The 26,792-nt window shown below is 34.0% G+C and overlaps 1 protein-coding gene across 3 annotated transcripts in view; it reads right to left on the reverse strand.

Annotated features, from left to right (window-relative positions):
* LOC149794941 (slit homolog 2 protein-like) overlaps positions 1-26,792 on the reverse strand; it is a 239,835-nt gene that overhangs the window by 38,934 nt on the left and 174,109 nt on the right. For all 3 annotated transcript variants that reach the window (XM_089964604.1, XM_089964605.1, XM_089964603.1), the window contains 9 exons: positions 26,446-26,517; positions 22,517-22,588; positions 17,792-17,863; positions 9,781-9,852; positions 6,755-6,918; positions 5,387-5,537; positions 4,738-4,812; positions 4,033-4,104; positions 2,672-2,743 (listed from right to left, as the gene is read on the reverse strand). In XM_089964604.1, the coding sequence (XP_089820730.1) occupies positions 2,672-2,743; positions 4,033-4,104; positions 4,738-4,812; positions 5,387-5,537; positions 6,755-6,918; positions 9,781-9,852; positions 17,792-17,863; positions 22,517-22,588; positions 26,446-26,517 (822 nt within the window). The remainder of the gene's footprint in view (positions 1-2,671; positions 2,744-4,032; positions 4,105-4,737; positions 4,813-5,386; positions 5,538-6,754; positions 6,919-9,780; positions 9,853-17,791; positions 17,864-22,516; positions 22,589-26,445; positions 26,518-26,792) is intronic.

Below are 26,792 nucleotides of genomic sequence, written 5' to 3' on the forward strand. Positions count from 1 at the left end.
CAAAATAATGCAAAATCTTTCCTAGCTGGTTTCATTTATAGACCACCTTCCTCCAAAGCATTTTGGAATGATAAATTTTTTAAACAAATAGAAAATGTTCTAGCACAGGAGAAAGAAACATATATACTCGGAGACATAAATAAGGACCTTCTCAATACTCAAATAAGGAACAACTGGATGGAATTTATTGAATCATTAGGCCTAGACCAGCTGGTAAATGAGCCTACAAGGGTAACAGAAAAATCAAGCACTCTTATTGATCACATTTATACTAACCTACCAGACAATGTGGCTTGTGTTAATGTACCAAATGTTGGTCTTAGTGACCACTATCCTACTTTTTTGACAAGAAAGGTTAAATGCAAGAAAAATAAGAAAAATACACATAAAACGATCACTTACAGATCGTTCAAAACTTTTAATGAAGAACAATTTCTCAATGACCTATATAAAGTTCCATGGAGTATGATCCAAAATTTGGATGACATAGATGAAGCCATGAGGATGTGGACTGACTTATTTATGGATGTAGTATCTAAGCATGCACCACTGAAAGTACATCGAGTAAAGACTGATATTCAACCTAATTGGCTTACTACTGAAATCCTAGATGCTATGAAAACACGAGACAAATTCAAGGCTATGGAAAACCATGCACAATATAAAGTATGGAGAAATAAAATAACAAGTATGATCAAAAAAGCTAAAAAAACTTATTATCAATCATTGCTTGAAAACAAAAAGAGCAACACAAACTCCATTTGGATAGTCTTCAATGAACTCACTGGAGGAACACACAAAAAACAGACAAATAAAATTCACTCACTTCTGGTAAATGACACCATAGTCACTGATGAAACTGACATTGCAAATGTTTTCAATGATTTTTTCATCAACATTACCACAAAGTTAAAAGAGCCAGTGATAGAAAACAACTTTAATGAACTGAAAAAGTTCTGCAGCAGTAAAATCTCAAAGGAGGTATGTTTCTCTATCCCACCAGTGTCAAAAAACTTTGTTAAAAAATGTCTCAGTGAACTTGATACCAAGAAAGCTACAGGACTTGATCAGATTGGTCCACGACTCATTAAATCTTCTGCCTTTGCTATTGTAGATAGCATAACATTCATAATTAATTTAAGTATTGCAACCTCATCTGTCCCCAAAATATGGAAAACTGCAAAAGTAACTCCTATTCACAAATCTGGTTCTAAGGATGATGCTGATAACTACCAACCAATTTCAATACTACCAAACTTGTCAAAATTGATTGAAAAACATGTCCATGACTCATTCATGTCATATTTAACCAAACACTTGCTGTTACACCCTAATCAATCAGGCTTTAGACAGAACCATTCCTGTGAGACTGCCTTGATCTCCCTAACTGATAAATGGCTTCAAGCACTTGACCAAGGTAGAATAATAGGAACTGTATTTGTAGATTTCAGGAAAGCTTTTGACATGGTGGATCATGAAATCCTTTTGAAGAAACTGAAAATCTACCGGTGTGATGAAAGAACAATTAGATGGTTTACTTCATACTTAAATGAGAGAACACAACATGTTTACATAAATAATGTTCTGTCTGAACCTGAAACAATTAGATATGGAGTACCACAAGGCTCAATTCTAGGTCCACTACTATTCATTTTATTTATTAATGACCTACCACTTTTACTAAGAGACTCAATATCATCTACAGATCTCTATGCAGATGACACAACATTGTCAGACATCCAAAACACAAAGCATGAGCTCGAAATTTCTTTACAGAATGCACTAAACAAACTGGAAAACTGGTGCACATGTAATGGCATGGTGGTAAATACTGGTAAAACTAAAATATTACTTATCTCAACACGGCAAAGAAGGACAAATCTTGATAGTGATGAACTATGTCTGACATGGAAGGATACAAATCTGCAAATAGTCTGTCATGATAGGCTACTTGGTGTTCTGGTAGATAATAACCTATCATGGACTGAACATATCAAAGATACCAGTAAAAAAGTCAATTCAAGTTTATGGCTTCTCAGTAGGATAAGACATTTTCTCCCTGAAAGGCACAGGAAACTATTTTATAACAGTTACATACAACCCTATTTGGACTACTGTAGTACAGTATGGAGTAATTCAAATGATAAAAACATAGCAAAGCTGGCACATCTTCAAAAAAGAGCATTTGGGCTAATATCAATCCAGAAAGAAAGCAAGGAAAGTTTAGCTGGTAGGTTAAAAATATTACCTATTAAAGACCGAATCTGTTTGAGAAAAGCCAAATTAATGTACAGGATATCTCAGAATAGTGCTCCTGAATATTTACAATCACTATTCCAGTATAGGATACCTGGTAATACTCCCTACCTGCGATCCATGTCTACCAAACAGTATAAAATTCCCAAACCAAATAAGGAGTTATTTAAAAAAAGTTTCCAATACTCTGGAACTCTGCTCTGGAATAGTATTCCAGCTGAGATTAGAAATGCCCGCTCTATTTCCTTCTTCCAAACCCAATATATCCAGTGGCTTCAGAGATGCAGCTTAAATAAATAAATTCCTTTGTATGCGGGCCTCAAGGTAGATTAGTTTTTAGCTAATTGTGTTACCCTTTTTAAATAAGGTCATTATTACTATTATTATTATTATTACTGGAAAGCTGTAAACTCACAAGTGGTGAAGTCCTGTAAGTCCATTCATCTGGCTTCCTGTGATCTTGTTCAGACGATTGCTGGCTAGGTTCCTGTTGGATACAAAACTAAACTTAGAGATCTGGGTCAGATTCAATAGCCAGAGGCAATAGATCTGGGTCAGATTCAGTAGCCAGAGGCAACAGATCTGGATTATATTCAAAAGCCAGAGGCAACAGGTCTGGCTCAAATTCAATAGCCAAAGGCAACAAATCAGGGACATGATTAAACAATTTTCTGATGTATGCTCTTTGACAGATAGGTGGAGGTGGTGGGCATAGCAAAGTTTCTCTCCTAAATAGTTAAAACAAAACAAAATGTTCATCACACACATTCCTTTGTGCATGTACCTAGCTATGCCACTAATACATGTCTTTGTGCATGTACCTAGCTATGCCAGGCATGTACCTAGCTATGCCACTAATACATGTCTTTGTGCATGTACCTAGCTATGCCACTAATACATGTCTTTGTGCATGTACCTAGCTATGCCACTAATACATGTCTTTGTGCATGTACCTAGCTATGCCATTAATACATGTCTTTGTGCATGTAACTAGCTATGCCAGGCATGTACCTAGCTATGCCAGGCATATACCTAGCTATGCCACTAATACATGTCTTTGTGCATGTACCTAGCTATGCCAGGCATATACCTAGCTATGCCACTAATACATGTCTTTGTGCATGTATCTAGCTATGCCACTAATACATGTCTTTGTGCATGTACCTAGCTATGCCACTAATACATGTCTTTGTGCATGTACCTAGCTATGCCACTAATACATGTCTTTGTGCATGTACCTAGCTATGCCACTAATACATGTCTTTGTGCATATACCTAGCTATGCCACTAATACATGTCTTTGTGCATATACCTAGCTATGCCACTAATGCATGGCAGCTAAGACTTTAGAATATTAGCAGCTTTACCAATCAACTTAGAAAAATGAATAAAGTTAGAAACAAACAGAATTTTCAATACTGTTGAGAAAATAATGGCAAATATTATCAGTAATGTGGTTGCTTATGTTGAGAAAACTATTAAAAATTAATAATATTTTCAATGATGTTGAGAAAACTATTAAAAATTAATAATATTTTCAATGATGTTGAGAAAACTATTAAAAATTAATAATATTTTCAATGATGTTGAGAAAACTATTAAAAATTAATAATATTTTCAAAGATGTTGAAAAAATTGTTACAGTACCTGCATCAATGCTTAGAACAACATAACAGTGTATTACAATTACTTTTAAACTACAAGTTAACTAAATGTCTCACAGATGTTCTAAATATTTAAGCAGATCTCGGATTTCATCGTTTTAACTTTACTTACAGTTCTGTCAGCTTTGCTGATGCTCTAAATGTTCCTTCTTCAACAATCTCTATTAAATTGTCACTCAAGTCTCTGAAAATTTAAATTCAAAATTATTTTGATCTTATCCAAGGAAATATAATATGATATATTACAAAATGAATAAGACATCAGCACAGGTATTCATGTTAAGTAATACTACTATCAAGAGAATTAAAGCTTTGATGCTAAGTTCAGTGTCCATCTCAAATGGTATACCCATCCAGTTTTCTGAAAAATGTCTTCACCAAATTAAAAATAATAACTAAATCCCTTGAAAACATGAAAGCTCAGATATTTTAAGCAAGTAATGAATGTGAATTTTAGTTTAAAACACAATTTCCGGAAGATGACAGTGAACACAGAAATTCTTGTGCAAATCATCCAGACATGTTATCTTCAAGGCTCTCTGAGTAAAAGCTGTCTGTTACACTCTCAATAGTGCATTCCTTATAACAAGAAATAATTTTGTGAACTGAAAACCTTTTAACGGTCATATACATAATACCTTGCAGTAACTTACCCACAATTATATCACAAAATTTCCAAGTTTATTAGCATGTACCGTGTGAACAATGAAAAGATTTTTTCACAAATATGTTGAGTTGATAATATTAGCAAAATTTTAATGATGCAGAAATATGATTTATCTCATAAACGGAGTGAAAATTTGCCACAAGTACTTACAAAATTTGCAGATTTGGAAGCAGTTCAAAAACTCCCTCAGCTGCCAGCTTTGTAATCTGGTTATCCTTCAAATTTCTGTAATGGGAATGTGACAAAATTCTATAATGGCTGTAATGGGAATGTGACAAAATTATATAATTGCTGTAATGTGAATGTGACAAAATTCTAAAATGGCTGTAATGGGAATGTGACAGAATTCTATAATGTCTGTAATGGGAATGTGACAAAATTCTATAATGGCTGTAATGGGAATGTGACAAAATTCAATAATTGCTGTAATGGGAATGTGACAAAATTCTATAATGGCTGTAATGGGAATGTGACAAATTATATAATGGTTGTAATGGGAATGTGACAAAATTTTATAATTGCTGTAATGGGAATGTGACAAAATTCTATAATGGCTGTAATGGGAATGTGACAAAATTCTATAATGGCTGTAATGGGAATGTGACAAAATTCTATAATTGCTGCATCTTTTTGATAGAAAGACAAAGATTAGGAAAAACTAAATAAAAGTGTTTCATATTTTCTCCTTTTAAAATATTATTTGACATAGAGTAATTGAGCCACTGAGAAAGACAAAATGACTGATCAAGAATTGATCATTAATGAGTAGAATGAAAACGAGACATATAAGTATACTTACAGTTCAGTGGTATATGAAGGTAGGTTAAGTGGTATGTGTGTCAATCGGCGGGCTGAACAATCCACTGTCGTGCCAAGACATTCACACTGAGTAGGACATACGTTATCAATAATACATCTGCCTGCATTCTTCGTTCTGTGAATCTCAGCATCTGAAAGTATTGCCAGTCTACAAGTTTTTTGTGTTAACAATCCACCATAGAATTTTTAGTACTGCCAGTTGACAAGATTTTTTTTCTGTCAACAATCACAAATAGGATTATTCACATTGCAAGTCTACAAGGTTTTCTGTTCATCAACAATTATCCGACAAGGATTTTTCATATTGCCAGTCTACAAGGTTTTCCTTGTGTCAACAATCTTACATAGGACTTTTAGAAGTGCCAAACTGCAAAGTTTTCTTTGTGTCAACAAGATGACATAGGGTTTTTAGTGTTGCCAATCTACAAGTTTTTGGTGTCAACAATCTGCATTAGGATTGTTAGTATTACCAATCTGCAAAGTTTTCTTTGCGTCAACAATATGACATAAGATTTTTAGTGTTGCCAATCTGCAAAGTTTTCTTTGTGTCCACAACCTGACATGGGACTTTTTCAATAACTGATTCACTATCAAATCCTTAACTATTTGATCAGGTTTTAAACTAAAAAACAAGATGATGATGTACAACATGAAGTTATGATTTTAATTCTAAAAATAAGTTTTGGACAAATTAAAATTCATTAAAACAAAGAATGGAACAGAAGAAAATGGCTTTAATAATCATAAATAGCAGATATATTGTTACTGATATATCAAAATAATGAGAAAATAATTTGATAATTTATTCAAAATGGAGTTGGTATGCGTGATGAGCAAGGTCTAATCAGTAGAACAAGCAACACAGACTCGATCTGCCAGTGCATTGTTTGACAGAACAGCAGGGTCTATGTTGCTTGCTGTTGGATCTGGCTTATATTCATGTATATACAACAACAGCCGAAAGGCAATAATGGGGGACACTTATTGGGAGCAATTGCCTGGACTACATTAAAAGATATAACTGCAGAGCAGTGAATGACAAAATAAAGCTTAATTTGAAAAGAACTGATGGACAAAAATCATGAATGTTTTGCCATACAGCAAAGTCATTCATGGTAGCTCAGTTGGCAAAGCATCTGATTTGCAGTCCAAGGGTCATAAGTTTAAAACCAAACCAGACCAATCTAGATGAGTTCTTGAGAAAGGCTCTTAGTTCCCATCTCATGATATAGCCAATAATGTGATCAAAGTGTCCCTGAAACAAAACAACAACAAAAATCATTCAGGCAAATAACTGAAAAATGTCAAGTTTTTATAGCTTCATGTGATACTGAGAGAATTTCTGTACCTTTGCATTTGAACTTGTTGTCCTTGGTGTTGCTGATCTTCTTGCGGTTCATCCGACGAGGGCTCTCACACCGAGCACCACTTGTCTCGATCGGTTGAATCTCCAGAAACTTTGCCAGCCATTGCAGATTGCAGTCACAAATGAATGGATTTCTGGCTAAATGACTAATAAAAGAAGAACCATATTACACTGGCTACTCAACACTGTGTATACTCATGTATAAGTCACATTCAGCTACAAACACTAGAGACCCAGATCTGCCATCACATAATGCACCAGCAGATCTGGATCTGTTCCTTTATTAGGACTACTCTGTAGAATAAACAGCATAGACCCTGATGTGACAGTGCATATGTGACAATGGATCAGAGCCAATGCTGTTTGCAGTTGTGCTTATATATACAGCACAATACACCTTCAATTATATAGAACTGCAAACAGAACAGTGCCATATAACCATCTTATAATGCACCAACAGATCAAAGTTCATCCTATAATGCACCAACAGATCAAAGTTCACCCTATAATGCACCAACAGATCAAAGTTCACCCTATAATCCACCAACAGATCAAAGTTCACCCTATAATGCACTGATATATCAGAGTCCACCCTATATGTCCTACTTAAAGTTTGAAACAAACAGTGTAGACCCCAATATTCTAGCACATCTGGCAGTTTATTGCATATCCCAGTCTTCTAGCATATCTAGCCATTTCTCCTTACATATCCCAGTCTTCTAGCATATCTAGCCATTTCTCCTTACATATCCCAGTCTTCTAGTATATCTAGCCATTTCTCCTTGCATATCCCAGTCTTCTAGCATATCTAGCCATTTCTCCTTACATATCCCAGTCTTCTAGCATATCTAGCCATTTCTCCTTACATATCCCAGTCTTCTAGCATATCTAGCCATTTCTCCTTACATATCCCAGTCTTCTAGCATATCTAGCCATTTCTCCTTACATATCCCAGTCTTCTAGCATATTTAGCCATTTCTCCTTACATATCCCAGTCTTCTAGTATATCTAGCCATTTCTCCTTGCATATCCCAGTCTTCTAGCATATCTAGCCATTTCTCCTTACATATCCCAGTCTTCTAGCATATCTAGCCATTTCTCCTTACATATCCCAGTCTTCTAGCATATCTAGCCATTTCTCCTTACATATCCCAGTCTTCTAGCATATCTAGCCATTTCTCCTTACATATCCCAGTCTTCTAGCATATCTAGCCATTTCTCCTTGCATATCCCAGTCTTCTAGCATATCTAGCCATTTCTCCTTAAAATAATTGGAGCAAAATCTTAAGCTTAAGCTCTAAGTTTCAAAAAATGTGATGCTCCATAACCTCAGTTAGAACTAATAGAGTTACCATAAATACTTGCTTCTAAATCAAGTCCAGCTGTAAACTCCACAGATTCAGATCTGTCATTACATAATGCACCACCAAATATGGGTATGTGCAGTTTGCTGTGAGTAATCAGTTACACAAACAACACAGACCCTGATCTGCCCATGCATTATGCAATGGAAGTTCACAGTTTTTGTTGATTGCAGTTGTACTCAACTAATAAGGAAGTATGTATGTTAGGCTCATTGAATTTTTCACGAGTTTCCAAATTTTAGTTCCTCTACTTGTATATAAAATTTCTATGATGCAAATTTGTATGAAGTACCATATGTAAATTTTAGGATTTCAGTTTGAACTTGATTTTCTTCCAGAAAAGTTGAGAGATGGTTTATTCTGTACAAAAATTAGCTGGAATAAGAGAGATAATTTGAACCTGAGAGGAGAACCAATATGTTTCAACAACAACAAGAAAAAACAACACCCCCAAAATACAAGTTCTTCCATATAGTTGACATAAGAACTAGGTCCCTAAAGTCTATAATATTGTTGTTGAGGAAAGTTACCATGAACTTGACCTTGTGACCTTGCTTTGTATTCTGACTTATTTAATTGTCACATACTCCTGCCCATCTGACCACACCAAAATCACACATCTGGTCACTTTGGCCATAAATGTCAATGAGGGGTCCATCTTAATATACAAGTCAGATAAGACTGCCCTGCAGTCAGCAGAAGTAAAAACAAATGCCATATTTGTGCAGCATTTGAATTTCTCCTTTTATGTACAGATTACATCATTAAAAATGTACACTTCAAACTAGTCTGAAAGGGCCTAGTGTGTACTGCTCATAGTCAAATGTGCATACTACTTGTCAAATGTACATACTACTTGTCAAATGTACATAACACTTGTCAAATGTACATACTACTTGTCAAATGTACATAATACTTGTCACATGTACATAATACTTGTCAAATGTGCATACTACTTGTCAAAAATACATAATACTTGTCAAATGTACATAATACTTGTCAAATGTACATAATACTTGTCAAATGTGCATACTACTTGTCAAATGTACATACTACTTGTCAAATGTACATACTACTTGTCAAATGTACATAATACTTGTCAAATGTACATACTACTTGTCAAATGTGCATACTACTTGTCAAATGTACATAATACTTGTCAAATGTACATAATACTTGTCAAATGTACATATGTACATACTACTTGTCAAATGTACATAATACTTGTCAAATGTACATACTACTTGTCAAATGTACATACCACTTGTCAAATTCGCATACTACTTCCAGAAATGTGTTAATGTTGCCTTATTTGTAAAAAAGCATACTTTGATAGCTTCCACTGAACACTGAATGATAGAGGAATCAATGTCCTGGTACCAATACATCATTTGTTTCTCTTTCCTACCAAAAGTGAATTTTTCTTCTTAAAATTTCAATCATGAAATCTGTTATACACTATGTCAAATAAATTAGCAATTCAAAACCACTCCTTAACAGAGTATAAAAACACATTTTTATAAAATAATTGACACCATTGACAAAAAAAATTAGTTTAAAAAAAATAAACTTAAAATTAAATATCAAATATAAGAAAAACAAAATTCATTGATCAAATAAAGTCTTTATTTATAAATAACTTACAGTGTCTGCAAATTCTTTAAGGGTATAAATGTTCCATTGGCCAAAGACTCAATCTTGTTGTCATACAGTGATCTGAAATAATAAATATTATTAAGCATTTAAAATATATTGGAAAGCAAAATCCGTCAGTTTTTATTGATCTATAATTCAAATTGTGTATATTGTTGAGAGCATCTTATTAATTGCCTGGGCTTATTGTAATGAACTTAATTAATCAATGTCTTATTGTAATGAACTTAATTAATCAGTGTCCTATTGTAATGAACTTAATTAACTGACGTTGTAATAAGGGAAGATATTCTTATGCAGCACTATTTCCTGGAATTTAGATCAAACTGTCCAGTCCAATAAAAATCAAACTGTCCAGTCCAATAAGAATCAAACTGTCCAGTCCAATAAGAATAAAACTGTCCAGTCCAATAAGAATCAAACTGTCCAGTCCAATAAGAATAAAACTGTCCAATCCAATAAGAATTAAACTGTCCAGTCCAATGAGAATCAAACTGTCCAGTCCAATAAGAATCAAACTGTCCAGTCCAATAAGAATAAAACTGTCCAGTCCAATGAGAATCAAACTGTCCAGTCCAATAAGAATAAAACTGTCCAGTCCAATGAGGATCAAACTGTCCAGTCCAATAAGAATCAAACTGTCCAGTCCAATAAGAATCAAACCGTGCAGTCCAATAAGAATCAAACTGTCCAGTCCAATAAGAATCAAACTGTCCAGTCCAATAAGAATAAAACTGTCCAGTCCAATAAGAATTAAACTGTCCAGTCCAATAAGAATAAAACTGTCCAGTCCAATGAGAATAAAACTGTCCAGTCAAATAAGAATCAAACTGTCCAGTCCAATAAGAATCAAACTGTCCAGTCCAATAAGAATCAAACTGTACAGTCCAATAAGAATAAAACTGTCCAGTCCAATGAGAATAAAACTCTCCAGTCCAATAAGAATAAAACTGTCCAGTCCAATAAGAATCAAACTGTCCAGTCCAATAAGAATCAAACTGTCCAGTCCAATGAGAATCAAACTGTCCAGTCCAATAAGAATCAAACTGTCCAGTCCAAACTGTGCAGTCCAATAAGAATCAAACTGTCCAGTCCAATAAGAATCAAACTGTCCAGTCCAATAAGAATAAAACTGTCCAGTCCAATAAGAATCAAACTGTCTAGTCCAATAAGAATAAAACTGTCCAGTCCAGTGAAAATCAAACTGTCCAGTCCAATAAGAATCAAACTGTCCAGTCCAATGAGAATCAAACTGTCCAGTCCAATAAGAATCAAACTGTCCAGTCCAATAAGAATAAAACTGTCCAGTCCAATAAGAATCAAACTGTCCAGTCCAATAAGAATAAAACTGTCCAGTCCAATGAGAATAAAACTGTCTAGTCCAACAGGAATCAAACTGTCCAGTCCAATGAGAATCAAACTGTCCAGTCCAATAAGAGTCAAACTGTTACATTCTAAATTCAGTGATGACAAAATTTATTTATAGTTGACATGATTTAACAATAATTCAACATAAACTCTAATGAGCTTTATTACCAATATAACATAGAAAAATAATAAAAACATAAAAACAAACATCATTTGCAAGACTAACACTATAATACATCAATACAGCTGGCCAGAAGACTTAACAAGGAAAGCATTTTAAAAAGGAAAATAATTCAAAGTCAGTTTAGTATTTAGGTATACAAAATTCACAGGTGAGGATAACCTAAAAGATTAAAAAAGACTAAGATTATGCCTTACTTATCAAGATGAGAGCTAACTTGTCAGACACTTGCAGATATGCATTCCAGGGGAAAGTTAATGATCTAAATAAAATAAAATTGGATTGGTCTCTAAAGTAATGAGGTAACTCATTCCACAGAATGGCAGCTGCTTATCTAAAAGATTTTTTGCCATATGTTGAGGTTTTAAATCTTGGGACATCTAAAATATTTGACTATCTAAAACTTTGTTTAAAGCATAACAACTGATCCAGCCATATGGAAGCACATTAGCTGACAAATTTACAAGACTCTAAAGTCTAGTCCTAAGTCTGTGCACTTTCAGGGTTGTCATTTTTTGCCTGAGGTAACAAACAGTCTGTTTATGTCTTCTACATTTCACTATAGTTAGTTCTTAATAATAGGGTCTGTGTACTGATTTTTAACAGCTGTTTTTATTTAACATAACTGAATGACCAAACACTAGTAGTCCTTAGACTTCTTTTGTTTCATATTATTGTCATGATGCCAAGGGTTTTTACTTCTACAGTTATGTATTTTTCACACACTTGTACTTTCATTTTGTGGGCATGTGAGAAAGCTTGCCAGTAGCTTCTCGTGGGTCGGAGGCTCTTTCTGGGGTTTTCCCAGGTTCTTCCTCCACCATTAATACTGGCCACCATGTATAGCCTATCATGTGCTGAAAAATGGTGTTAAACCCTATAACAACAACGACAACAACAACTTTCATGTCAATGTACACTGACTATTATTCCAAGATCAATTGGCTTTTTAATATGACATTCACAAAAAAATTTGTTGCAAAAGACATTATTTAATTAAAATAGAAAAAAGAACTCACATAAAAATAACCTGCATTAAGGTAAAGGGTTACATTTATTTTCATCACCTAAGTTACCCCAAAAAGATTCTGAAAGAAACCAGTCTTGAAATATGGCTTTCAGATTTTTTTTTAAAAATTCTGGCAATTTTAATTTCGAATTTAACCTAAAAATATACAAATCAGGTTACAGTACTCTAACATTTCTTGTCCAATGACAGGATGATTAAGTGAAGATATTATCATGTAATTTGTGTTGTCTTTGGAGGAACATTGAGCTTCCCTGCATGCAGACCAACAAACAAAGGGATTTACAAGAAGTGGCCTGTTTATAAGTTGTCTGGGTGAAATAAATATACTCCTATTTACCAAAGAATTACATACACAAGTAGATTTCTATCCTACCACTCAAATTTTTCTTAAATCAAATTATGACTTAGTAACCAGTCTCTTGAGAAGCACTCTAAAATTGTCACAAAGCTTGGTGTTTTCACTGACATTAACAAGTGTAATAAAAACCTCTTATCGATGAGATAAAGTCCTGTTGATGTCTCTCGATATAGACTACAATATCAGGTTTTTGCCAATGAGTCATTTTTTTTTCCAATCAGATGACCTTGTAATCAATAGGTACAGAAATTTTTCAAGTTACAAGTGCCTTTGAATTGCTAAATTGTGTATCTCCCCCATCATAATGTATCAAAAGAAACCAAGAAATTTCTATTGAAGCCTGTTGTTTTACTGAATTAGTGTGCAGACGTATTGTGGAAAATCATAAAACTCACACTGATGATCCACAGAGAAGCATCATAAAAAGAACAATATTATCAATAATACACTATACATGTCCCATGCTTATAGTACTATCAATGGTACACTATACACCTGTCCCATGTTTATAGTACCATCAGTGGTACACTATACACCTGTCCCATGTTTAATAGTCCTTTATGTAGGCACTAATAGGGCATGGTCAGTGCTAAAGATTATATTTATTGTTCAAAAAATCCATTTTTCTTTGATTCATAATGACCTTGACCTTTTGACCCACCACACACTTTGGTCAAGGTACATATTCTAGAACTGAAGTTATTATGCTATTTGTCTTTTGGTCACAGCGATCTTTGACCATTTGTTTCCAAAATCAACAGGCCCAGAGTAAACTATATACAGACTTTGACCATTTGTTTCTAAAATCAACAGGCCCATACTAAGCTATAGACAGACTTTGACCAAAATCAAAAGGCCCATAATCAACAGGCCCATACTTAACTATATACAGACTTTGTTGAGGTACATGATCAAGATCTGACATTTCTTAGCAGAATCTACTTTTCATTTTCGTCCACTCCGGTAGCCTACTGGTTAGAGGATCTGCCTTGCTTGTGGCAGGTTGTGGGTTGGAACCCAAGCCAAGTCATATCAAAGATTTATAAAAATGGCACTAACAGCAGCCTCACTAAGTGTTCATTCATCACTAAGAGATTACTGTTAGGACTGGTCAGGCTGGTGTCAGGATAATATGAATGGGTGGGACATCATGCTACATGTCTGAGCCACGACCCCCAGTGCTAGTCATCACTATACACATTGCAGATATCATAGAGATATAAGCGAACAACTCTTAAAGCTAAGTTAAAAATCCAACACACACACACACACACACACTTTTCATTTTCAGATGCAGTGACCTTGACCTTTGGGTTTTTGATCCACAAATCAATATTCTTCCACGTTAATCCAAGTACAAATCAACCACAAAGTTTAATCCAGGTCTGCCACAAAGTTACACAAACTTTCTTCTTTCAGCCAGAGTGACATTGAACTTTAACCTTTTGACACCACAATCAAGATGCATCTCCATTTCCCCAAGTGCATTCCATTCACAAAGACTGATCAACATCTTTGGTGTGGAAGTAACAACTGCATGCAGAAACCACTTTTTTTTTTCTTTTCAATCATAGAAATAGTAACCTTTGATCTTTTGTCCACAAATTCATTAATCTTATAGCAGATGGTGAAATACTAGAGTTATTGTACAGAATGAAACAAGAAATAGATAGATGTATATATGAATGGATATGCAAAGATCATAAACAGGATACACTAAACCTTGTGGCAGACATGCAAAAAGAAAAGACCCCTTTATTAAGATTCCAAATTCTGAGTGCACATGATGCTAGTGAGAATCTTAAAACTATCCCCCAACATTATCCCCAAAACCAAATGCACAAAGATGGGAGTGTGAATGCTGTTGTTTACGAAAGAGATATGGTGACCATGTTTACACTAATATTATGCACACTGCACATAAGCCAGAAGATCATAGGTTCCACCATGTCAATCAACCTCACTAAGCACATCTTTATCAGTTGTCCCTGCCATAAAGGTCATATCAGGTAAAATGGTCACATCAGTCATAAACATCATATCAGGTATAAAGTTCATATCAGTCATAAATGCCATATCAGGTATAATGATCATATCAGGTACAAAGGTCATATCAGTCATAAATGACATATCAGTCATAATGATCATATAAGTCATACAGGTCATATCAGGTCAAAAAGGTCATATCAAGTATAATGATCATATCAGATGCAAAGGTCTTATCAGTCATAAAGGTCATATCAGGTCAAAAAGGTCATATCAGGTATAATGCTGATAGCAGTCATCAAAGTCATATCAAGTATCAAGGTCTTATCAGCCTTATAACAATCAATAATTACATAATGATGTTAGCCATGACATCAATATTTTACAACTGAATAAATGTGTATCAACATACCAAAAATAGTCTAATCATGCTGGAATAATGGAAAACTCAAAACATCTTAAATATTTAGGTTGTGTTCCAAGTTAGCAGAAAGAACAAGTTTGGAATTGCATAAGAATATGTTAAGGCAGGCAGGATGTGAAATATTTACATGCCATACGAAACAAGTTTTTTTCTTCTCCCAACTTGGTACTAAATATATATGTGGTTTTCTTAGATATCCCCTCTTTTATGCTTTTCAAATACTTCTGGGGGAGAATTTAAAACAAATTGATATTTACAGAGGTGCAGTTTAGTGCATCTTAGAATATCAATGTGTGGCTATCAGTGAAAAAACATAAACCTTTCAAGTCTGTGAATATGAATTGAACAACACTTTAGTTTAAAGAGCAGCCTTTGATGCCAAGCTATGTCGAGAGCCTTGCTAAAATTACAGAAAACCTCCTCACCTTGGTCTAGAATAAAACAAATTGTATTGTAAATGTCTCTTAATTTACGTCTTATCAAATCACCTGGTAAAAACCCTGGTTATTTTGAAATAATACCAAGCTAACATATTTTACACTTCTTCCTTGCTATAATGCAGTAGTTGGGTCCAGAAAAGCTGACTGTGTTATTACTGAACCACATTATGTAAAGAACTGTGATATGTATAAAACCATGTTATAGTGAGAACATCATTATATGCTGAGGGACACTATCAAAATTTGTTATATCATGGTGTTTTGAAAAGAAAATGAAGATATAAGACTAAGTTTCACCTTGTTTTCTTTCAACCCATACTGTTATATATTGGTGTGATTTTGCAGATGGAATTCATTCTAGTACCACATTATCTCCTGAATAAAGGCCAGAGATATAGCACAATAATTTGACTTGGAATTTTGGGACCTTTCGTATGCACAGGCACTATGATTGCTAATTTCCAGTGATCTGGAAACAATGAAGTATGCAAGGAGATACTGAATATGCAACACAGTGGAGATTTAGTTGATTGTGCAATTTTTTCAGGAATGTAGGATGCAGCAAGTCAGGACCACATGTTTTAGATGGATTTAGCCCTACTAATACCTTATGAACATCATCCTCATTACAGTAATGGTATCAAAAGTGTGATATGGTAAATGTCATAGGACTAGTGTGATATGGTAAATCTCATAGGACTAGTGTGATATGGTAAATCTCAAAGGACTAGTGTGATATGGTAAATCTCAGAGGACTAGTGTGATATGGTAAATCTCATAGGACTAGTGTGATATGGTAAATCTCAGAGGACTAGTGTGATATGGTAAATCTCATAGGACTAGTGTGATATGGTAAATCTCATAAGACTAGTGTGATATGGTAAATCTCATAGGATCTGTTCAGGAATTTCTTAACCTTTAGTTTTTATGGCTGACAGCTTTCAGATGAAACCATTGAAAGCCTTTGCCTTTTCTTTATCCTCGCTTCAAACCAAATAATTTGCAAATCAAAGATTCACAAGATTTCTTTTTTACCTTCCTTGAATTTCTGTAATTAGTTTCCACCAGTCTTTTAGGTTACCATTTGAAAACCTGATTCATTCCATCTGTGCTGTAATCATTACATTTAGACTTCCTAATCTTATTAATAACCAAGTTTCTCTCTTGCCTGTAAAGAAATCATTACCCGAGATTTTCAATATGTTTTGGTTGATTATACAATCATTTTCTCAGCCTTAATGTTTCATAATTTCATTATGCACCAGAGGTGGATAATTATTGCAAATAGTAACCCATTTGTATGGTACACATACTGCATCCTGCATTATATCTATAAAATTCTCAACACTGAAAATGCTATCATTTCCATTGCTTACACTGTTCAAGGAGAAAGACCCAGGTATTGAATATTCAGCAGAGCATAATTCCCTTGGTCATATAACCAGACTAAAGGATAGGCACTGAACACTAGATCAACCAAGAAAAAGAAAAAAATGAATGGTATCAAACACCATATCAACCAAGTAAGATTAAATGGTGGGTATCAAACACCATATCAACCAAGTAAGATTAAATGGTGGGTATCAAACACCAGATCAACCAAGTCAGATTAAATGGTGGGTATCAAACATCAGATCAACCAAGTCAGATTAAATGGTGGGTATCAAACACCAGATCAACCAAGTCAGATTAAATGATAAGTATCGAACACCAGATCAACCAAGTAAGATTAAATGGTGGGTATCAAATACCAGATCAACCAAGTCAGATTAAATGGTGGGTATCAAACACCAGATCAACCAAGTCAGATTAAATGATAAGTATCGAACACCAGATCAACCAAGTCAGATTAAATGGTGGGTATCAAACACCAGATCAACCAAGTCAGATTAAATGATAAGTATCGAACACCAGATCAACTAAGTCAGATTAAATGGTGGGTATCAAACACTAAATAAGATTAAGTGATGCCTATGTAAAACAATGGATCAAACAAATTACATACTGAATAACTACTAAGTGAAGTATGTTATAGTGATCAGAAGAAAAAAAACCTTTACACCTCTGACCAAGTTAAGGACCACCACCTGCTGGCTGCAAGGTATTATATAATACAGGTAAATACCAGGAAGCAACAACTGGCATAGTCACATGAAGAAGAATAAAATAATATAAATATATGGTGAAAGTCCACATATATCAGGTGTCCACTTACAGCAGGTTCAGGTTATGGAGATCCTCAAATGTATCCAGAGGGACACAGGAGATTTTGTTGGCATTCAGCAGCCTGTAAGGAAAGACAACATTTTAAGAAATAAAATTTGAATCTTTAAGATCAAATATAAAAAGTAAGAATGTTTGAGTTTTGTTTTTAATAGGTAAAAACATTCCATATGCTCTGACCATTTCCACATTCTTAAGTGAAAATACAAGATTATTAATTTACATATTATTTTTAATAAAGCTAAGAAAACTGAAAGAATAAACACTGTAAAACTTTCTTGGAAAATCAAACAGCAGTACTGCTTTAGGGTTGCATTAGTATTTCAAGTTAAACAATCAGTTAAAAGTACCAAGAAATAAGTACCTATCCCCTCCACCTAACCTCTCACCCTAGAATGAGTTTTCAGAGATGAAACTATGGATTTTACAAATTAACTTAATTACAATTTGGACACAAAAAACAAAATGGAAATAAATTAAACTGAAAATACAATTTATATTCTATTTGCAACATCATATTCACGTTCTAAGGAATTATAATGACTCAGTGGTTAGAGTGCCATACTCTTGGACAAACGAATGCAAGTTCAAATCCTACCAATGGATCAACCTGGGTCGGTTACCAAGGTGTGTCCTTGCTTCACTCCAATGACCCCATTTCTAAACAACCTACTTGTGTTGCTGAGCCCAAAAACACAACACACCACCCATACCGAGTCAAAAATCAAAACACACTACCCATAATGAGTCAAAAATCAAAACACACTATCCATACTGAGTCAAAAACTGAAATACACCAAACCAAATCATGTTCATAAACACTACACATGAGCCATGAAAATAAACACAGCTATAATCTAAACTGTTTAAATCAAATAAATTTTCTTTTTTATTCTTGAACAAATGTAAATGGAAAAATTCTAAGGATTTAGAAGTGGGTCTTATTTACCTTCCCAGAATATGCAACAGTACAAAGAGTTCTAGACAATTACTGACAAAGAGTTCTAGATAATTAGTGACAAAGAGTTCTAGATAATTACTGACAAAGAGTTCTAGATAATTACTGACAAAGAGTTCTAGATAAATAGTGACAAAGATAACAGATAATTACTGACAAAGATAACAGGTGATTGTTGCATGTGAAGCTCAAGAAGGGTACTAAATCATTAGATCTAAACCCTAATGGCAAACTGTTTTCAGTACATGTACAGCATTTAATCTTTTGAGTACATGTACAGCACTTAATCTTTTGAGTACATGTACAGCATTTAATCATTTGAGTACATGTACAGCATTTAATCTTTTGAGTACATGTACAGCACTTAATCTTTTGAGTACATGTACAGCTTTTAATCTTTTGAGTACATGTACAGCACTTAATCTTTTGAGTACATGTACAGCTTTTAATCTTTTGAGTACATGTAGAGCATTTAATCTTTTGAGTACATGTACAGCAGTTAATCTTTTGAGTACATGTATAGCATTTAATCTTTTGAGTACATGTACAGCATTTAATCTTTTGAGTACATGTACAACATTTAATCTTTTGAGTACATGTACAACATTTAATCTTTTGCAAGCAAACAGGGTTTTTAATAACAGAAGTCATTACTTTTAAAAGCATTTAAGTAAATGGTTGGTAAAATTATTTCACAGAATTTGGGCTTAAAGTGGTTCTGTCCCTATCAAGGGGAAAAAAGACTATCTTTAGTTCATCTCTTCTAATCAAACATTTATCACATTTGGGGAAAGTTGTGGAAAGCTGATAGCATTTAATATTGGGTAATTATTCAAATTTATTTACCTTTATTCAAGCAATTACTGAAACTCTTCAAAAATAATTTACTTTGAGAGATAATCTGAAATGACAATTTGGGTGTGGTAGCTACTTCTAAAGTTTCGAAAGTACTTATGAAGACTTTTTTTTTACAATGTTATTGTTGTGGGGTGATAGCAACCCCATGAAATATTTCAAGAGCTAACCAACTCTGCATTTATACTGCATTTTGAAATTTGAGCTCACCATTGTAGAGTCTATATATTAAAACACCATGTCAGTAAGTAAGGAAACTTGAAACCTTTTTTTTTGTCATTTATTTTCTAATTTTCTGAACATCATCAATTTCTCATATTCAAAGTTTCTTTCATTTTATGTGGGCAACATTGTATTCCTTTTCTGATTTGCAACTATAATACTTCAGAATCAGTTAAAAAATAATAAATATTTTAATTCACATAAACATTCTTCTTTCCATCCCACCAAAACTCCCAAATAACAATAGGTGTAAAAAAATGAAAGATATTAGTAATATGTACAGTATATTTATACCATGATCTCAGAACAGATGTACATTTGTCACATGATCTCTAAATCAGACCTAGATTTTTAATTTCAAGCAAAATCTATGCTAAGAACATAGTATATATGCACATAAGTTTTGGGTTTATCACTGGATACATTTGTACAAGTGCATATAAGTTTTGGGTTTATCACTGGATACATTTGTACAAGTGCACATAAGTTTTGTGTTTATCACTGGATACATTTGTACAAGTGCACATAAGTTTGGGTTTATCACTAGGTACATTTGTACAAGTGCACATGAGTTTTGGGTTTATCACTGGGTACATTTGTACAAGTGCACATAAGTTTTGGGTTTATCACTGGGTACATTTGTACAAGTGCACATAAGTTTTGGATTTATCATAGGTACATTTGTACAAGTGCACATACGTTTTGGGTTTATCACTAGGTACATTTGTACAAGTGCACATAAGTTTTGGGTTTATCACTAGGTACATTTGTACAAGTGCACATGAGTTTTGGGTTTATCACTGGGTACATTTGTACAAGTGCAGATAAGTTTTGGGTTTATCACTGGGTACATTTGTACATGTGCAGATGAGTCTTATCAATGGAAACATTTGTACATGTGCCTATGAGTTTTGGGTTTATCACTGGGTACATTTGTACAAGTGCACATGAGTTTTGGGTTTTTCACTGGGTACATTTGTACAAGTGTATATAAGTTTTGGGTTTATCACTGGGTACATTTGTACAAGTGCACATAAGTTTTGGGTTTATCACTGGGTACATTTGTACAAGTGCATATAAGTTTTGGGTTTATCACTGGATACATTTGTACAAGTGCACATAAGTTTTGGGTTTATCACTGGATACATTTGTACAAGTGCACATGAGTTTTGGGTTTATTACTGGATACATTTGTACAAGTACACATAAGTTTTGGGTTTATCACTGGATACATTTGTACAAGTGCATATAAGTTTTGGGTTTATCACTGGGTACATTTGTACAAGTGCATATAAGTTTTGGGTTTATCACTGGATACATTTGTACAAGTGCACATGAGTTTTGGGTTTATCACTGGGTACATTTGTACAAGTGCACATGAGTTTTGGGTTTATCACTGGATACATTTGTACAGGTGCATATGAGTTTTGGGTTTATCACTGGGTACATTTGTACAAGTGCAAATGAGTTTGGGGCTTATCACTGGGTACATTATTTTGCTTTATCGATTGTTTTTTGTTCACTGACATAAGTTTTATATTTAAACACTTTCTGTTGGGCAATAATGTATCCTTTCAATTACAGTTTATTCTGTACACACACATAAACACATACATACATGCATAATTTATAAAGTGTTGTAATTTAGCCCACACTGAATGATTGCCAAAAATTAATGTACTTTTCAAATATCTTTAAGCACAAAGATACAAAACCAAGTAAAACATTTTCCCATTCTTGTTATTTAAGCAGAAATACAAATAACCAAGTAAAACATTTTCCCATGGCATTTAAACACAAAGGCACATAACAAGGTAAAACATTTTCCCATTCATTGCAGACCTTGAATTTCTTGAGTCAACCTTGCATACAAGTGGAGAGATATTTCAAATGATCATTTATGGATAAATTCTATTCTGTTTAATTAAATATCATATGACATGCAATTAATCAGCATCAAATGCCAGTAAATAACTATGAAGTTGCATGAGTTTTACACAGGGTGAAAAGTTCTCATACACTGTCAGTAAAGTCATGTCTCTATGAAGGTTATGATTATATGCACACACTAGCACATGTTGTTTTTATATAATCAAATAAGTTGTTTGAGCTATATGAAATTGTATCTACATCAATACTGAGATATGAAATTGTATCTACATTAAAAATGGAATGATTGATATAATAAAAAACAGTTTCTTTCTCTTCAAGAAATATATTGAAATCCACACCATTAGACTGGAATGCATTTTTGCCTGTAGAAACTGTTACTTACATATGAAGGAAATACAAAGAAGCATATTCAAGCATTTCTGATCATTATTATTGAAACATTTGATTTATAAATGATGTTTGATCTTTCTTTTCTTCTGAACTATTGGAAGCAAACATTTAATTTCTCTAGGAAACCATCTAAAACATCAGTATTTATAGTAGTACTATTGTTTTATTGTGATTATTAATATGACTATTTCAATTTTTGAGAAAGTCTCCTTTTACAAAACCAGTCATCAATTTTTAACAAAATTTGAAACAAAAAGGTTCAAGTATATTCTATATAACACAAAGATCAGATTTTTGAGTCAGAGAAAGACATTAGATTCCAGACAGAATAGATTATAGATGAAAACTGAATAACAATTTATGATGAAAAAAATCAGATGCATAGAAAGGATTACTTACAAGAGCTGAAGAGAAGACAGGCCTCTAAATATTCCAGGAGGGAGTTCAGTCAGCTTGTTACCATACATCACCCTGCAATAAAAATTTTAAAGTTAGATTTTTTTTCTCCTGTAACTAGTGTCTGCAAAGATCATATATATAGCTACAAGCATATATTAATTGTATTGCTGAATGCTACTAAACAAAGATGTGAAGCTATTTAGTGGTTTTTTGGCTCACATTTTCATTACATTTTTTTACAACATTTTAAAAACTGTCTGGTGTTAGGATGAAAACTAATTACTAGTATCTCTTCTTATGTTTTTGCAGTTACGTCCACTGCTTATGGACTCCTATGTTCTTTTCATGTTATGAAGTCCGCACCAGTGTAAAAACAATATGTTTGTATTTATATGGAATGGACCAAAATGGCAACTAAATATAGTTTTAACAGTTTTATTAGGTGAAGAACAAATTTTATTCAACTAAACCCTTTGATGCCTGTGAAACTTTTGGACACTTTCAGCTGAAATGAAAAGCTAAATCAAGGCAGGCCATGATTTTTTAAAGTGCTGCTGACTACCATTTACTTCATGGAAAACGTCTATAATGGCAACTCCAAGATTTGTTTGAAGTATGAGAACATTTTAGGAAAAGAAACAAAAACTTACAATGTGCAGAATTTAATGTAATTCAGACCTGATGTTACAATTTATTATTATTGCTTCAAGTTCATGGTCCAGTCATCCTTCTCTAGACTCCCTCCTACTGTCATGTGCTTGGACATAGAATATCTCTGATGCGACATCTAACAGGGGAGACAACTAATAAGTCAACTATTTGCCATGGGATGCATGCCTTAATCACTTTGCAGCTAAGAAGGACTTGGGTATTTTAAGACAGTGCAGTTTATATAAGACAAATTTTTTTTAAAAAAACCACTGAATTTTGCACTTAAAGGACTTGACCATTTATTTTGCTTTTATTTTGTACTATATGCCTTTCTGGATATACCAAACTTTATTTAGAACTATATAGCCAAGATTGTGCTGATGTGCTGTTAAACTCATTACATGCAAACTTATCTTTCTGTTGGAAGCCTGATGATGTAAGGGCTATGCATTATGTCAGTGGTTCCCAACATTTTTTGGCTGGGAGCCTAACAAACCCTTTTCCACATTTTAATAAGTTTTGCTACCCTCAAAACAATTTCTGGTTACCCTCCAGAATGTCCCCACCACCCTGATTTGGACCATGAACTGGGTGTTGGGAACCATTGCATTACATGGAAGCAGTATGTTTTTTTAGTCAGTATGTCACTTGGATTAAGTCTCTTCTCTATTGCCACCACCTTTTTGATGAGTTATTTTACAATAGACACTTACTGAACTACAACAGTGCTTTTGTGATTTTTTTAGTGGAGAATTTTACTACATAGATGTACTCCAATCCCTGCTGGTTAAATCTTTCAAGACTAATTCACATATTGTTTACGCTGCTAAAGCATTAAATTATATCTTATCTACCTTTCAAGTCCTTCTAACCACAAAGACATCACACTGAAAAGCAGTCAATACAAATTTACTCTATGACTAATGTTCACTAGCCCGAGTGACTGACCTGTAAAGGTAACTTTGTATGGGAATGTATAACCTTGTCTGCCATATGGCAAACAAAAGCTATTAGTGTGTAAATTTAACATAGTTTGCTTTTGTACAAATAATACTTGCTGCACGGCTGTAAGCAGTTTGATCATTTTATTATTACATCATGAATATGACATCACATTTTGCCATACTCTACAGCAGCCTTAAGAAGTCTGTGAGGGACAAGAAATCAGACAAAGAGGTTACAACTTCTCTTATTAAATAATGAAAATGGAAAATTTAAAATGCACTTATAAAATTAATAACATAGTAACTTTTATGAACAATGACATTGCTTTCTTCCCCATACTCTTCTATGTAACAAAAATTACTTTGGAATTCAACAAAGAATAGTTAGCTATGTAAAAATATACTGCTTTTTAAAAATAATCTAAAAGTTAAATACTCTATGAGTTCATAAGCATTCATCCTTACAGGAAGTTCCATGCCCTTTTATCTGCTTATGTAGATGAATTCTCTGCATTGTTTACATGTTCAACATTTCTTCAAATTTTGAAATAACAATTTATGATTAAATCAAGTAAATATTTGTAATAGATTTCAAGCAAGAAAAGTACTGTTATTACATTGAATTTATCATTATCTACTGTGCTTGTTCTTGACAATTCATCTTTATCTACTGTTCTTGGTTATGTCAATTCATGTTTATATACTGTTCTTGGTCATGACAAATAGACAAACAACTTCTTAGCAAAAAGACCACCCCAGTGGCCTATTGGTTAGAGTGTTCACCTCGGATGCGGGAGGTCATGAGTTTGAACCCCGGTTGAGTCATACTAAAGACTTTTACAAATGGTACTAACAGCTGCCACACTTAGCGCTCAGCATTAAGAGGTTAGTGTTAGGACTGGTCAACCTGGTGTCAGGATAATGTGACTGGGTAGGACATCATGCTACATGTCTGCGGTATGATACCCCAGTGTTAGACATCACTATAAACTGCCACACTGCAGACATCATAGTGACATGACTGAAAAATTGTTAAAGCTATGTAAAAGTCCAAATCACACACACACACTCTTATCAACAGAAGGTCTGTAAAATGCCTTCTGTACTCAAAAATGATTCTTTAAAACCTTATCCCATACTTAAACAGTCAATTTATAATGCAGTATATATGCCTTCTACCATGGTTTAAATCCCAAAAATCAAACTTTGGTCGTGTTGGATATATATTTAGAAATCTGTAAATCATCATCTGCGTATAATAAAAACACTGGAGAAAGTAGTCAGGCTGGTTTCAGGGACTTCTGGATGTAATACAGTATTCACAACAATAATGGAGAAAGTAATCAGGCTGGTTTCAGGGACTTATAGATGTAATACAGTATTCTCAACCATAATGAAGAAAGTAGTCAGGCTGGTTTCAGGGACTTCTGGATGTAATACAGTATTCACAACCATAATGGAGAAAGTAGTCAGGCTGGTTTCAGGGACTTATAGATGTAATACAGTATTCATAACCATACTGGAGAAAGTAGTCAGGCTGGTTTCAAGTATTCTAGATGTTATACAGTATTCACAACCATAATGGAGAAAGTAGTCAGGCTGGTTTCAGGGACTTCTAGACGTAATACAGTATTCACAACCATAATGAAGAAAGTAGTCAGGCTGGTTTCAGGGACTTCTGGATGTAAAACAGTATTCACAACCATAATGGAGAAAGTAGTCAGGCTGGTTTCAGGGACTTCTAGATGTAATACAGTATTCATAACCATACTGGAGAAAGTAGTCAGGCTGGTTTCAGGCACTTCTGGATGTACCAGCAATACAGTACTCACAACCATAATGAAGAAAGTAATCAGGCTGCATATAAGCTTGTGTCAGAGCTTCTTCAGTCTAATACAGTACTCACAACCACAATAAAAGCTCTGAATTTTTTTTTATCAGGTTCCATATAAGCTAGTTTCAGGACCTTCTAGGTGTAATACAGTTGGGCTTGATATAAGCTATTGCCATGGCTTCTTGGGTTTAATAAAGTACTCAAAGCCATAATAAAAGCCCTCAGGTTCCAAATAAGCCATTGCCAGGGCCTTCTATGTGTATGTAATATAGTACTCAGGTTCCAAATAAGCCAGTGCCAGGGCCTTCAAAGGTGTATGTAATATAGTACTCAAAGCCATAATATAATTCCTGGAGGAAGTAATCAGATTCATTCTAAGTTAGGATTATGGCCTACTGGGTGTTATGCAGTAGTCACAACTATAAAAAGAGCCCCATAGAAAACAAATTGGCTCCATATGAGCTAGTGTCAGGGCCTACTGGGCATAATACAGTACTCACAATGTATTGAGAGAAGACAATCCAGAAAATGCATCTCCAGCAATGTTGACAATCTGGTTGTTACTCAGGTCACTGCAAGAAAAGAAAGAAGACAAAAATTTGTATTATGACATACCTTTAACCATCAGAATAAAAGGACTTGTTTTATCAGGCAGCTATGAGATGTCTAATCAAAGTTTGTTTGTTTTTCTTCCAACATCCAAGATATAGTTTGAACATAGATCTACTAGTTCTATACTCAACTCATTAGATCTCAAAATAAGTTTTCTTTCCTCTAAAGAGGAAATAGTTTTCATCATTTTCCCATTACTCTAAAACAAAATCCAAAAATATGGTATGGTTTCTGC

The sequence above is a fragment of the Sinohyriopsis cumingii genome, chromosome 7 (genome assembly GCF_028554795.1).
Source record: "Sinohyriopsis cumingii isolate HCF-2022 chromosome 7, ASM2855479v2, whole genome shotgun sequence".
NCBI lineage: Eukaryota > Metazoa > Mollusca > Bivalvia > Unionida > Unionidae > Sinohyriopsis > Sinohyriopsis cumingii.